The sequence below is a fragment of the Gadus morhua genome, chromosome 1 (genome assembly GCF_902167405.1).
Source record: "Gadus morhua chromosome 1, gadMor3.0, whole genome shotgun sequence".
Taxonomy (NCBI): domain Eukaryota; kingdom Metazoa; phylum Chordata; class Actinopteri; order Gadiformes; family Gadidae; genus Gadus; species Gadus morhua.
The window spans coordinates 29,226,219-29,239,150 of record NC_044048.1 but is presented as its reverse complement, the minus strand read 5'-3'; the positions used below and the strand labels follow the sequence as shown (position 1 = coordinate 29,239,150).

General features: G+C 42.7%; 1 protein-coding gene and 1 long non-coding RNA gene across 19 annotated transcripts in view; both read left to right on the top strand.

The window, feature by feature from the left end:
- The window catches only part of LOC115551312 (tumor necrosis factor receptor superfamily member 14-like), a 70,782-nt gene extending 64,855 nt beyond the window's left edge, over positions 1–5,927 (top strand). For 5 of the 18 annotated variants that reach the window (XM_030367641.1, XM_030367726.1, XM_030367891.1 and 2 more), the window contains 8 exons: positions 1,193–1,380; positions 1,552–1,677; positions 2,201–2,359; positions 2,738–2,825; positions 3,241–3,362; positions 3,485–3,510; positions 3,641–3,677; positions 4,491–5,927. In XM_030367641.1, the coding sequence (XP_030223501.1) occupies positions 1,233–1,380; positions 1,552–1,677; positions 2,201–2,359; positions 2,738–2,825; positions 3,241–3,362; positions 3,485–3,510; positions 3,641–3,677; positions 4,491–5,185 (1,401 nt within the window). In that variant the 5' untranslated portion in view covers positions 1,193–1,232 and the 3' untranslated portion in view covers positions 5,186–5,927. Of the gene's footprint in view, positions 1–779; positions 841–1,192; positions 1,381–1,551; positions 1,678–2,200; positions 2,360–2,737; positions 2,826–3,240; positions 3,363–3,484; positions 3,511–3,640; positions 3,678–4,490 lie in introns of all 18 variants that reach the window. The other 13 variants (XM_030367361.1, XM_030367369.1, XM_030367112.1 and 10 more) reach the window with 8 other exon arrangements.
- Positions 5,928–8,536: 2,609 nt separating this feature from the next.
- On the top strand, positions 8,537–12,713 carry LOC115553613 (uncharacterized). Its single transcript, XR_003978472.1, has 3 exons — positions 8,537–8,723; positions 8,856–8,918; positions 12,702–12,713. It is a non-coding gene; the product is annotated as an uncharacterized LOC115553613 (long non-coding RNA).
- Positions 12,714–12,932: the final 219 nt, after the last annotated feature.

Genomic DNA, 12,932 nt, shown 5'->3' with positions numbered 1-12,932 from the left:
ACACGTCTCGCTGTGCATGAACGCGCAACAGCGAGGCGTAGGGGGGAGATTTTGGTTGGAGCAAAGGATTGAGACTGAGCCCAACACTGCAACTCCTCTGACGTCAGACATTATCCTGAGGAGCCAGCCAGCCAATCTCCAGTATAACTGGGAGGCCCGCTGTACTGGGATGTGCGTCTCCAGTTCAACAGGGCTCCCCGCTGTACTGGGATGTGCGTCTCCAGTTCAACAGGTCCCCCCGCTGAACTGGGATGTGCGTCTCCAGTTCAACAGGTCCCCCCGCTGTACTGGGATGTGCGTCTCCAGTTCAACAGGGCTTCCCGCTGTACTGGGATGTGTGTCTCCAGTTCAACAGGGCTCCCCGCTGTACTGGAGATTGTTGTGGAAATAATCGACTAGTTTGCAAAGAGGCGAAGACAACGGAATATTAACATTAAGAGCTTTGATTCTCATTGCACCGTGAAAACGGCAACATCCATGACATTTACTTCTCTATTTCTGCATTTCATCAGAGCTCACACCCAACCATAACCCAATGAGCACGTTTACTCATTAGTCTGGGGTTTTGCCCGACAAATCTCCTAAAATAGTGGTTGTTCTAAACGTCCACTCCTTATCGGAGACCGATTTATTTAAATTTTCTGTTTACTGAACACCGGATTTGCTTTACTGAACACCTCTCTACTGTTTTTCCAGCACACTGACCACTTCAGCTCATTATATTTTTCTGTAATGTGTGTGTGTGTGTGTGTGTGTGTGTGTGTGATCATCCTACTTAGGCGCGTCGCCAGAATCAGAGTGTGACCAAAGCCATAAGGACGTGGTTAAAGACGTTCAAAAGTGAGGTTTTTTTCCTGCTTTTTGTGACTGTTTGTTAAACGTTCACGGTCCTTATTTTAGCCGCTTTTCAGATATTTTAATTTAGTGTACAATTCTTATTTTACTTATGTTTACAGAACCACAGATAAGAATCCCCCTATTGGTAAAGTCAAATAGGCTACATTTAATCATGCAACTGGGGTATAACATCTTTATTTGTTAACAACACAGAAATAATAACTAACTACAGAACAGTATGAATAGTTGATTGAACCAAACAACAAATCTTTTCAAACCCCCAAATGATCTTCTAACCCCGTCCCCAGAACTCGTTATTTAATTGATGAACTGCTTTTCTTTCATCTCTCCCCAGATATTTTTGAACTTCAAGAAAAGTCTGTGACTGCAGTTTGATGGTTGAAGCCCAAACAAACCTGACAACCATGTTCCTAAAATTCATATTAATTATTAGTACTCTTTACTTTGGCGTTGTTTCACCTCCACTTTGTCCCCGGAATGAATACAAGGCAGGATGGGAGTGTTGCCCATCATGTCCGCCTGGTAAATATCTGAACTGTTGTCACGCTGTCTGACTCTACAACGTATACTAAATAAAACAGATACAGGATATACAGTTTACAAATCTACATAAAGACGGTCCACAAATCTACAACATGTCCAACATATACTGTCCATGAATCTACAACATATTCAAAATGTTCTTTCCAACAGGATGGCATGTTGTAAAGGACTGCACAGAGAGAATCATTACAGAGTGCTCAAGGTGCCCCGGTGGTACTTACCAAGCTGGCTATAATAAACTGAAGCAATGCTCTACCTGTACAAAGTGTGACACAGGTACATCTGTTATTTAATGGAGATGCCCCCCATGCAACCCCCATATGTTGTGTTGATGAGGACGTTGTGTTGTTCATGTTGATATCAGAAGTTGTGTTGTTCATGTTTATATCAGAAGTTGTGTTGTTCATGTTTATATCAGAGGAGTTGTGTTGTTCATGTTTATATCAGAAGTTGTGTTGTTCATGTTTATATCAGAGGTTGTGTTGTTCATGTTTATATCAGAAGTTGTGTTGTTCATGTTTATATCAGAGGTTGTGTTGTTCATGTTTATATCAGAAGTTGTGTTGTTCATGTTGATATCAGAAGTTGTGTTGTTCATGTTTATATCAGAAGTTGTGTTGTTCATGTTGATATCAGAAGTTGTGTTGTTCATGTTTATATCAGAAGTTGTGTTGTTCATGTTTATATCAGAAGTTGTGTTGTTCATGTTTATATCAGAAGTTGTGTTGTTCATGTTTACATCAGAAGTTGTGTACTCTCAGGTTGTCTCAGGTTCCTCTGTAACTGTTGTGATTGACAGGTCTCGGTCTGAAGGTGAAGAAGTCTTGTTCATCAACATCAAATGCTGTGTGTGAGGTCCTGGATGGATTCTTCTGTCGTGACTCTAACAGAGGTGGATGTAGGGCCGCTCAGAGACACCGTCTGAGCTGTAGTCCTGGTCAATACATCGGTCAAAGAGGTTGGTGTTCTATATACTGTACGGGCACGTTAATTATAGATAATTGTTAAATAAATTGACGTCTGCTGAACCTATTCAGTCCCATAAGGGCCATCCAGCTTCTTACCATTTAATGTATTAGTGTCCAAGTTTCTCCACGATCGTCTAGAACAGTCTGGCAATGATACCCACAAACACCTTTTGAATTACAATTCTCTGTTTCCTTGTTCCTACGATGTTGATCTTATAATATTATAGCTGTTGAACGATAAAAATTGAAACGATTTTGATCTTGTGATATTTTAACTGTTAACCGATAGAACATTTTAAAATGATCACAAATGTTCCCACTACATCTCAGAACGGTCGTGTTTTAATAATGCATGAATATTCCTACAGGAACAGCAGATAAAGACACAGAGTGCCTTCACTGTACTGATGGAACATTCTCAGATGGCACGCGGCCGTCTTGCAAGAACCACACAAAGTAAGTGGAGTTAATTAAACAATCTCTACATACAGTACAATAATGGTATGTTAAGAATTAGGCCTGGGCAATATATAGTGTACTGGTGTGGCTTTTATTTGCCTGTTTTTAAGATACATACCATAGTCATAATGTTATGTTCGTTTTTTTTATAATCAGAATTAGATATTGTTTAAAGGTCATTAATACTTGACAATATATATAACTTCCATTCAGTCAATTTCTCCACATCGGCGTCCAGTGAATTCAGACACAGGGAGGTACAGGTCATTAAGAGCAGGTAGGGGTCAGGCATCTAGTTCAAGAACCTTCCTGAAGGCCTACAGGAAGGTTGTGGACATTGGGGATCAAACCCGGTACCTTTGAGTCCAACATCATTACTTCATAAGTTATGGTTTGGTCTTTCTGGTTTCAGATGTGATTCTGTGGGAGGGGTGCAGATACAACCAGGAACTGATTCAACTGATTCTACATGTATTCATTACGTTGTGATTGTGGTCATAATAATAGGATGCATATCAATCATCGTCCTGGGAGGTAAGCATGACATTAATCTCTAACATGTTTTATGGTTACATTGAACTAACAAGTATCAAGGTTATGCTGAATGATAGTGACTTCTGTCCTGACATGTTGCTGTATTGTTTATCTCTACATAGGATTGGCTAATCAAATACGTCTGAAGGTAAGTGTTATTACTGGTTTGATACAGAACACAATAATATGTGTGACCCTAGCTGGCAGTAGTGGAGTTATTAGATGATGACCTTGTAGTGAACCCAATGTTGATATTTTATTCACATTTTATTTTATAGAGAAAGAAAACACCGGAAGAGAAGAGGGGGTTAACTGGTAAGTTCTTATTCCACATGTTTCACTTTGTAAATGAGTAACAGATCATTTATTAATATTAATACTGGCCAAGTCAAATGATATCGCTGTGATTCAAAACATTTATCAATTTGTACCAGAGAGTCAGAGCCTGCCTAGCAGAGGGACCAGAGTGGCAGACCTACTGAACAACATCATCTAGATATTAGATTATAGAATGGAGCTATCCATGTATATAAGACACAACTCTCATAGCTGGGCCGATGTGGCCAGCATAACGTCAGCTCAGTGGCGTTTATAACGTAGCTCACTGAGTCGTCATGACCCCCCGTGGTTTTAGGCACGGGCGATGGGGGCATCCGCCCGGGGCGGCATTTTTTCATGACCCATGGGGGGCGGCACGAGCACAGCAGCAAAAAAACATCAGCGCTGCGAAGCGGTTTTCTATTATCTATCATTTCACTGTGTGGGGAATTGGCATGTTGGTGCCCCTCTGGCTGCAGGCGCCCCTGCTTACTGAGGAGGTGGCGTGCACAGAAGCTGTGTGAGACGGGGAAAGGGGAGGGGGGCGCGGGGGACAGTTCACCTCTGAGTCTCCCAAATGGAACGGACAAGGGGGGGGGGGGGCGGGGGATCCCCTGTTAGCGCGGGTTGGAATCTGCCTGATAGAGAGCAATACTGGAATAGTGGGCTAAAGCCACACACCTCGCATTTCTTGCAATTGAGAAATATATTCTCTTTCGGAGCTGCTCCACTGGGCTTCAGTCTTCAGTGAGTGTTGCTGCATGTGGCGGCTGGCTGTATGTCCTGACTCTCTGCTGCCTTCTCTTCCAGAACCTTCACCACTAAGGTCCACTGACGGTCCTGAACCAACCAGGGACCAACAAGAATGTACCACAACTACCCCTGATGGAACTATGGATGATCATCATGGTGACCAGAGTCTGGGTCCAGCCTCTCCCTCAAGCCCCACAGATAATGGATCTGAGTCAGTCTCAGACCATCAGGAGGACCATCAGCCTGTCCAGACCAAGAGAGACAGTGGAGCCTCCCAGTCCACCCTCCACAGTCTGATGCGCTCCTCCACCTCCCAGTCAGCCAGAAGGTTTCCTGTGGGCTCCAAGTCGGTATCAAGCTGCTTTGAAAGTCCCAAGTTTTCCACCGACCGTGTTTCACTATTGATGGATAATGACGTTGCAGATGAAGAAGTAACGCCAGTTCGCGAATATCACGATCAACCTGAAAGTGGATCTGATGACTCAAACTCACTAAAACCAGTCCCCATCTGGAGAGACCATGGAGTCTCCCAGGTCACCCCCCTCAGCCTGGGTCCCCCCTCCCCCTCCCGGTCCACCCCCCTCACTCTGGTGCCCCCCTCCCCCTCCCGGTCCACCCCCCTCAGTCTGGGTCCCCCCTCCACCTCCCAGTCCCCCCCCCCCCTCAGTCTGGGTCTCCCCTCCCAGTCCCCCCCCCCCCCCTCAGTCTGTCAGCCAGAAGGTGACGGAATAAACAACGTTTATAGGTCATAAAAGTCGAAAAAGCAAAATAGACAACTGAGATTACAGCGTGGTAACGCTGGGGTCGGTCAGAATCGACCACCACCACCACGAGGCGGTCCTGTTGGTGGGAGGGTTCGTGCGTTGTTTGATGAACAAGTGGGTGTTTTAAATAAAGGCAGCTCTCGGGGTCGTGCGGTGTTTGGGGCGCAAGAGTTGCAAACTAAGTTATCAAGGCGCCTTGTTCAAACTACATGCGTCCGTCGACGGATGGGGGCTTTTTGAGGCCTTGTTCAAACTACATGCGTCCGTCGACGGATGGCCGAGGGTGTGTCTGACGTATGGGGGACTAGTCTTTGCAGACACATACTGCCAATCAAATCGCTTCCCACTACACAGCCGATGTGTGGATCTTAAATACATTGCACTTTCTAAAAAGCTTTTTTAACTTTGCCTTTATTTTCTATTTTAATACTAAAGTGCCTGCTTTTTAACTTTCTATTTTAATCATTTCTTTGCATTAGGGGTACATGTCATGTCCACAGGTTGTATTTATAAATTGTACAAAATATCTTTATTTTTCATTTCACTTAAAAAGGTCAACAGTTCTATAAAAGAAAAATCAGAAAATGCATATTCCATACTATAAGTTGCTGTTTTTGTGCTGTCCTAATTGCTGAATGTCAGGGGTTGCTTTAAGAAAAAACAATAAACAATGTGTTTTTGAGAATTATTTTCATCATTATTTCTTGGAAATAATCATTATAATATGATGAAGGTGTTTTAAAAACAATTCTAATTATTAATGAACATTAAATTATCCACTTTGTGCGAATCCGAGAAATTTCCGTCAACCGTGTTACCCACCGACAAAACCCCTATAATTCAGCAGTGGTTTGCTCCAAAGTCACATGTCCAACACCACGTGATGTCATTTCCTGCAGTGGTGGTCAATTTGAAAACAGTTGGGTAAGTTTTTCCTTCTCCTTTTCAATATTTCATCAATAATTTGGGTTTTACATTGAGTGGGTTAATGGCTTCTCAACTGTGTTATCAACATTCTCTTGTTCACTTGTATTACACATTATTTCTTACTAATATTAACTGAAAGTGTATCAAAACACGAGTTGATCAAGGTCATATGGCGACAGGTTCAAGGTTGACAGTTAGCACAAGGCCCCAAAATGGCCGAACTGTCAACCGTGTTACCTCTCAACTGTTACCCATCAAGTGTAACACAGTTGACAGGGAGTAACACTGTTGACATGTTGCCAGGTTTCATTGTGATAGTTTATGCTTACATTGTTTTGTTTTTTAATAATGAATACATACTGAATAACTGGTACATTAACTAACCATTAATAGTGTTAACTAAGTATTAACTAACTGTTTTAGGAAGATGAGTCGCGTATCTGCTGCTGACAAGCAGCGCCAGTACAGGGCCTGGCGTAATGCTGATCCTGAGAAAAGGGCTGCATATTTACAGAAGCACAGGGAGACATGGCAAGAGAACAAGCAGCGAGGAAAGGTGAAGGCAGTGAAAGATTTAAGCAAGAGGGGGAAGAGAAGGAAGCAAGCATATTGGAGAAAAGCCCAACGTCAGACCAGAGAGAGAAAGAAAGTGATAGAGCCAGTTTACTCCACCCCAGAGTCCTGAAGTTAATCCACAGCCTCAGATGTCAAGGTAGAGATTTTTCTTCATAGAAAATAGGTTTATCAATAAACTATGAAATGATGTTGAAAAAACTAGAGTAACGGCTTGTCATCGTTTTTCTTTTCAATGGATATGAAGTTTAGAACTCATGATCTATAAACTAATGCTTTGTTTATCATTTTAGACAGAAGTGCTGGAAGGAAGAAAGTCAAAAGAAGGGAGTCAAACTTATACAGAGAAATCCAGGCTCTTAAGGAATCACTCAATAAACAGAAAAGAAAAACTGAAAAATACAGGAAAAGACTAACAAGACTACACCAGAATTCAGAGTCACCCAGATCAAAAACCCGCCGCCTCTTAGGAGGGGTTCCTGTGTCTCGAGAGGTGCCCAAAACTTTAGTTTTCCACCATGCCCTAGTGGACAACATCAGCAGAAAGTATGCTTCTACCAAACACAAAAAAAATAGGCAGGTAATCGCAACACTTGTGTCAGGAAGGATCTTAAAAAAATACAAGTTAAAAAAAAAGAATTCAGGAGAATGGGGGCCCGGCGGCGGTGGGACTGGTGCTGGCTGGCCGTCGTGTGGTAAAGGTGTTCAAAGGAAAGGTCTGTAGCGGCGAAGGGACCAGGGAAGCTAGCTCACAGAGCGCAGGACGTATGGACTCCACTGGAACAAATAGGAGAGGCTTCCCGTGGGTTCAGCCTTTGATCCGGATCACAGAGGGACTCTGTCTTGCTGTTGTGTTTTCGTCCAACATGAAGTGTCTCCCAAATCATACCATGTAGACATATCAGTTTTCATATATCATATCATATAAGTTATATAGCCTACAACATCATATCATTTTGTTTCTTTTACGAAACAAAAACAAATATTGAAGGAAATATTTTCGATAGTTGTGCATTTAAAGAAATCTGAAATGTGATCTAATAAATGTGATCTAACTAAAGTTGTTTAAACATAGTTATATAATCATACAAAATAACAAAGATGATTAGAAAATCATGTCTAATTGTTTCTAGTCACACAGAAGCGCACACAAACATTTAGGCTCCTGAAAGTTTCATACTTAAACTGATGATGATCAGGATCGGAGAGGCAGAGTAAACGGCGGCAGGCAAGAGTTGGGGAACGGCAGGCAATCAGGTAGACTGGGGCTTCCGTCGGCGGGCGGGTAGTCGGGCAGGCGAGGGGTAGGTATCAGGAGGGCAGACAGGCGGGCGAGGAGCCGGAAACAGGGGAGCAGACCGGCAGGGACTCGACAACAGGCGGGTGGTTGATTAGCTCACGTTGTTATGTCAATGTCAACGCCCTCAGCTGATAAAATAATGCCAGCGTTTTTTTTCAACTGAAAATTAGCACCCATGTCAACTTTTTCTGCTCCTTGCACCTTATCATGCTTATCATGCTACGCAGCATTACAAGCCCCTGCTGACTAAAACATGAGGCAATTGAAGAGGAGGCATAGATAGAATCGCCTTGGGGTCAACTGTCATTTAATAGTCATCTGACAGATTATGTCAAGGTTTTAAAATTATTATTGTTATTAGCTGGTCATGTTATAACACAGCTGGAAATCGTGGATTTTCTGATAAACTAGCAAGCCTTTTTGACAGACAAAACAGTAGAAAGTATGTTAAGTGTGCTCATGCTGCCTTTTTGGTTTTGTCAAACAGGAGACGCCCACCGACCAATCAGAGGTTAGAGATTCTTGCAGGAAGGTTGCGCTCAGTTTTACTAGCCCACTTGTGCCTGTTCATTACAGCATCTATTCTCTCATTGCTTGTGAGAGGTCTAAAAAAAAAGGTCTAGCTTCGCAACTGTTGAGCGTCATGAATATTCATGACTTTCCTCTGTTTTGTTGCAGATTAAGGCAGAAGAGTTTAAATGTTTCGACGCTCTCAATTAAAGTAAGGTAATATAAACGCTGTCTAATCTGATATCCTTGTCATTATATTCAAGTCAGTATTTTATAAAATTCAGTTGGTTTATAAAACTATAAAAAAGAATGATTTATGGGGCCATTCGTACTTTCTGTTTCACTCAGGTCGCTCACGGAGAAACAACAAAGAGTTTCATCAAACATTATGGCTCCTTGGAACATCATAAGGTAGGCTATTTGAAGAATGATTATTTAGTTATATTCAGGTTTTTTGTTCACGGTGATGAACTCCCCGCTTTGCACCTGGTATTAACATGCGTTTCGGGAGCTCGTATATTAACCTGTTATAGCCAAAACGGAAATAAATCCTGCTGTAAATGAAACCGAGACAAGGGTGGTGGTGTGAGTGAATCGCATAACTAATCAATTTGAACCGTTGCATGTGTGAAAGGGACTCTAGTTATGTAGCCAACAGTTAGGCCGTATCCCGTTCCTTTGGTCTTCCAAATCTCCACCTTACGCAACCCTTAACCATACCCCTCAACTCTACCCCTACGAAATGGGTTGACAACCCTTCAAGACTAGTGGTGGATTCAATGATTCGTTTCCGTGACCCAGTTCACGTGATTCAGTTCGCCACGAGGAGTCGTTCGCGAATCGTTCGTTCGTCCAGGCTGAACGAACATACGATTCGTGAACGACTCCTCCCAGTTCAGTCGAGTTTCCGGTGAATCGATTCACCGGAAACTCGACTGAATGTGGAGGAGTCGTTCGCGATTCAGCCTAGTTTCCAGTAACGGTGAATCGCATCATGGAATGCACGCCATTGCACGGTTCTCAGTTGAGTCAGTCAGACTCAGTGGAGTTAGTGCTACCGGAAACTCGTTCGTTCGTTCAGTCGTGTTTCCGGAGAATCGAATGATGAACGAGACGACCGAACGAACGAGAGAGACGAACCGGTTCAGTACGTTCGTCCTAAAGCCTCGGTCATTCGAACCGGTTCGCGAACGAACGAGCCAACACTATTCCAGACCCAGTTACAGTACGTCATTAGTAGTCGTTGAAAGGGTTTTGATCTTTATTTGTATTTTATTTTTTTGATCTTTTTATACAAATCTGTCTTTGGAATTTTACTGCATTGAATGTCTTAGGAATGCAACCTTACCCACATGGAAAAACACGGCATGATGAGAATATTATACATGCTCAAAACCTGTTAGATACTCCAATATTGCACTTTATTTTGGATCAAACATTATAAAAGATCAACATAATATGTCAAACCAGAACAAATATAGAATTTGAGGTAGTATGCCATCCATGTAAAACATAAATATCAAGAACCAGTGATATAATTGAACTAATATTGCACATTACAAAAAAGGCAAAAGGGGCCCAAAAAAGGGTCGGTTTTAAATAGGGGTGTAACGGTACACAAAAGTCACTGTTCGGTACATGCCTCCGTTTTGAAGTCATGGTACGGTACAGGACGGTACGGTTCATAGTTAATGGGAAAATTAAAAAATGCTTGTTTGTCAACAATGGAGAATGGCCGTAGATCAGCAGCAATGAAAACACCAATAGACTTTGTTATGGAATTTGTATTTCTGAATTGTCAGACAGGGGTTGGTGAAATAGTGTCGTGAGCTGGGTTTGCACGGCTAGTTTTTTTTTCACAGCAACGGTGATAGTAACACCTGGATGGTGCCTTTTCAAATGCGTGAGCATTAGGGATGAGTCGGTTGTGACCGATTCGTTCACAACGAACGAATCCCGAACGTGAACGACAAGAACTGGTTCCCCAAAACAAGAAGAACTGGTTCTTTGAATCTTTTTTTTTAACATAAAACAAAAATATGGTCACGTAAATAAAATATACAAACAAACAGAGCTTCGTCTCCCCGCGACCTTATATCGATTGAGTCTACAACGTTCTCAAAGATTCAGCCAATGAAAGGTAACAATGGTGTTGCCATGGCACCTGGGTAAACAAATGACAAGGTGGTACCATCGAATTTGCGCGCTTTCTCTGTCTGACGTATCTTGGGTCATACCATTCGACGTGGGGCCACTCATATATCCCCCTACATTTCCGAAAATAGACTTGACCTCCATCTGTTTATTGGATAAACGCATTTCCCAATCCCAGGAATCTTTGCTCCATTCTACGTCAATTCAAGAACAAACAAAGAAATTAAACTGCAGTTCGTATTTTTTATTTATGACCATGAAAGTTCTGTAATGCCTGAATAATGAAGAATTAAATGTAAAGTAAAATAAAATATTGTCAGCATTCTGACAATATTTACAATAACATGAAAATAAACAAAATAGCATAATGAATGCAATTAACTGCAATCCAACAAACATAAACATAACCAGCATAGATAATATACACAAAACAGATAAAACATTAATACCTGCATGAGCCAAAGAAAAACGTGTCACTGCATGTAAACGGGAGCAAGTCACAACTGTAGCGTTGCTGGGGTGCCCATCGAAAATCCTAGCTTCAAGGAGATGCTAGCCCCCCCCCTCACCCCTTACCCTGCCTTAAAAAGGCTTTCGGGACACGTCTCGCTGCGCATGAACGCGCAACAGCGAGGCGTAGGGGGGAGATTTTGGTTGGAGCTAAGGATTGAGACTGAGCCCAACACTGCAACTCCTCTGATGTCAGACATTATCCTGAGGATAATGTGCACATCCCCACTGTACTGGGATGTGGGTCTCTAGTACAACAGGGCTGCCCGCTGTACTGGGATGTGCGTCTCTAGTACAACAGGGCTGCCCGCTGTACTGGGATGTGCGTCTCCAGTTCAACAGGGCTCCCCGCTGTACTGGGATGTGGGTCTCCAGTACAACAGGGCTCCCTGCTGTACTGGGATGTGCGTCTCCAGTTCAACAGGGCTTCCCACTGTACTGGGATGTGCGTCTCCAGTTCAACAGGGCTCCCTTCTGTACTGGGATGTGCGTCTCCAGTTCAACAGGGCTCCCTGCTGTACTGGGATGTGCGTCTCCAGTTCAACGGGGCTCCCTTCTGTACTGGGATGTGCGTCTCCAGTTCAACGGGGCTCCCTGCTGTACTGGGATGTGCGTCTCCAGTTCAACTGGGCTTCCCGCTGTACTGGAGATTGTTGTGGAAATAATCGACTAGTTTGCAAAGAGGCGAAGACAAAGCAATATTAACATTAAGAGCTTTTATTCTCATTGCACCGTGAAGACGGAAACATCCATGACATTTCCTTCTCTATTTCTGCATTTCATCAGAGCTCACATCCAACCATAACCCAATGACCACGTTTACTCATTAGTCTGGGGTTTTGCCCGAAAGATCTCCTAAAATAGAGGTTGTTCTAAACGTCCACTCCTTATCGGATACCGATTTATTTAAATCTTATGTTTACTGAGCACCGGATTTGCTTGACCCTCTCTGTTTTTCCAGCACACTGACCACTTCAGCTCATTATATTTTTCCGTAGTTTGTGTGTGTGTGTGTGTGTGTGTGTGTGTGTGTGTGTGTGTGTGTGTGTGTGTGTGTGTGTGTGTGTGTGTGTGTGTGTGTGTGTGTGTGTGTGTGTGTGTGTGTGTGCCATCATCCTACTTAGGCGTGTCGCTAGAATCAGTGTGGGACCAAAGCCATAAGGACGTGGTTAAAGACGTTCAAAAGTGAGTTTTTTTCCCGCTTTTTGTGACTGTTAAACGTTCACGGTCCTTATTTTAGCCGCATATGAGATATTTTAATTTAGTGTACAATTCTTATTCAACTTATGTCTACAGAACCACATATACAAACCTCTATTGGTAACATCAAGTAGGCTACATTTAAGCATGCAACTGGGGTATAACATCTTTATTTATTAACAACACAGATATAATAACTAACTACAGAACAGTATGAATAGTCTGATTGAACCAAACACAACTCTTTTCAAACCCCCAAATGGTCTTCTAACCCCGTCCCCAGAACTCGTTATTTAATTGATGAACTTCTTTTCTTTCATCTCTCCCCAGATATTTCTGAAGGTCAAGAAAAGTCTGGGACAGAAGTTTGATGGTTGAAGCCCAACCAAACCTGACAACCATGTTTCTACAATTCATATTAATTATTATTACTTGTTACTTTGGCGTTGATTCACCTTCACATTGTCCCCCGTATGAGTACAGAGCAGAAGACGGGGCAGGATGGTGGTGTTGCCCATCATGTCCGCCTGGTAAATATCTGAACTGTTGTCACGCTGTCTG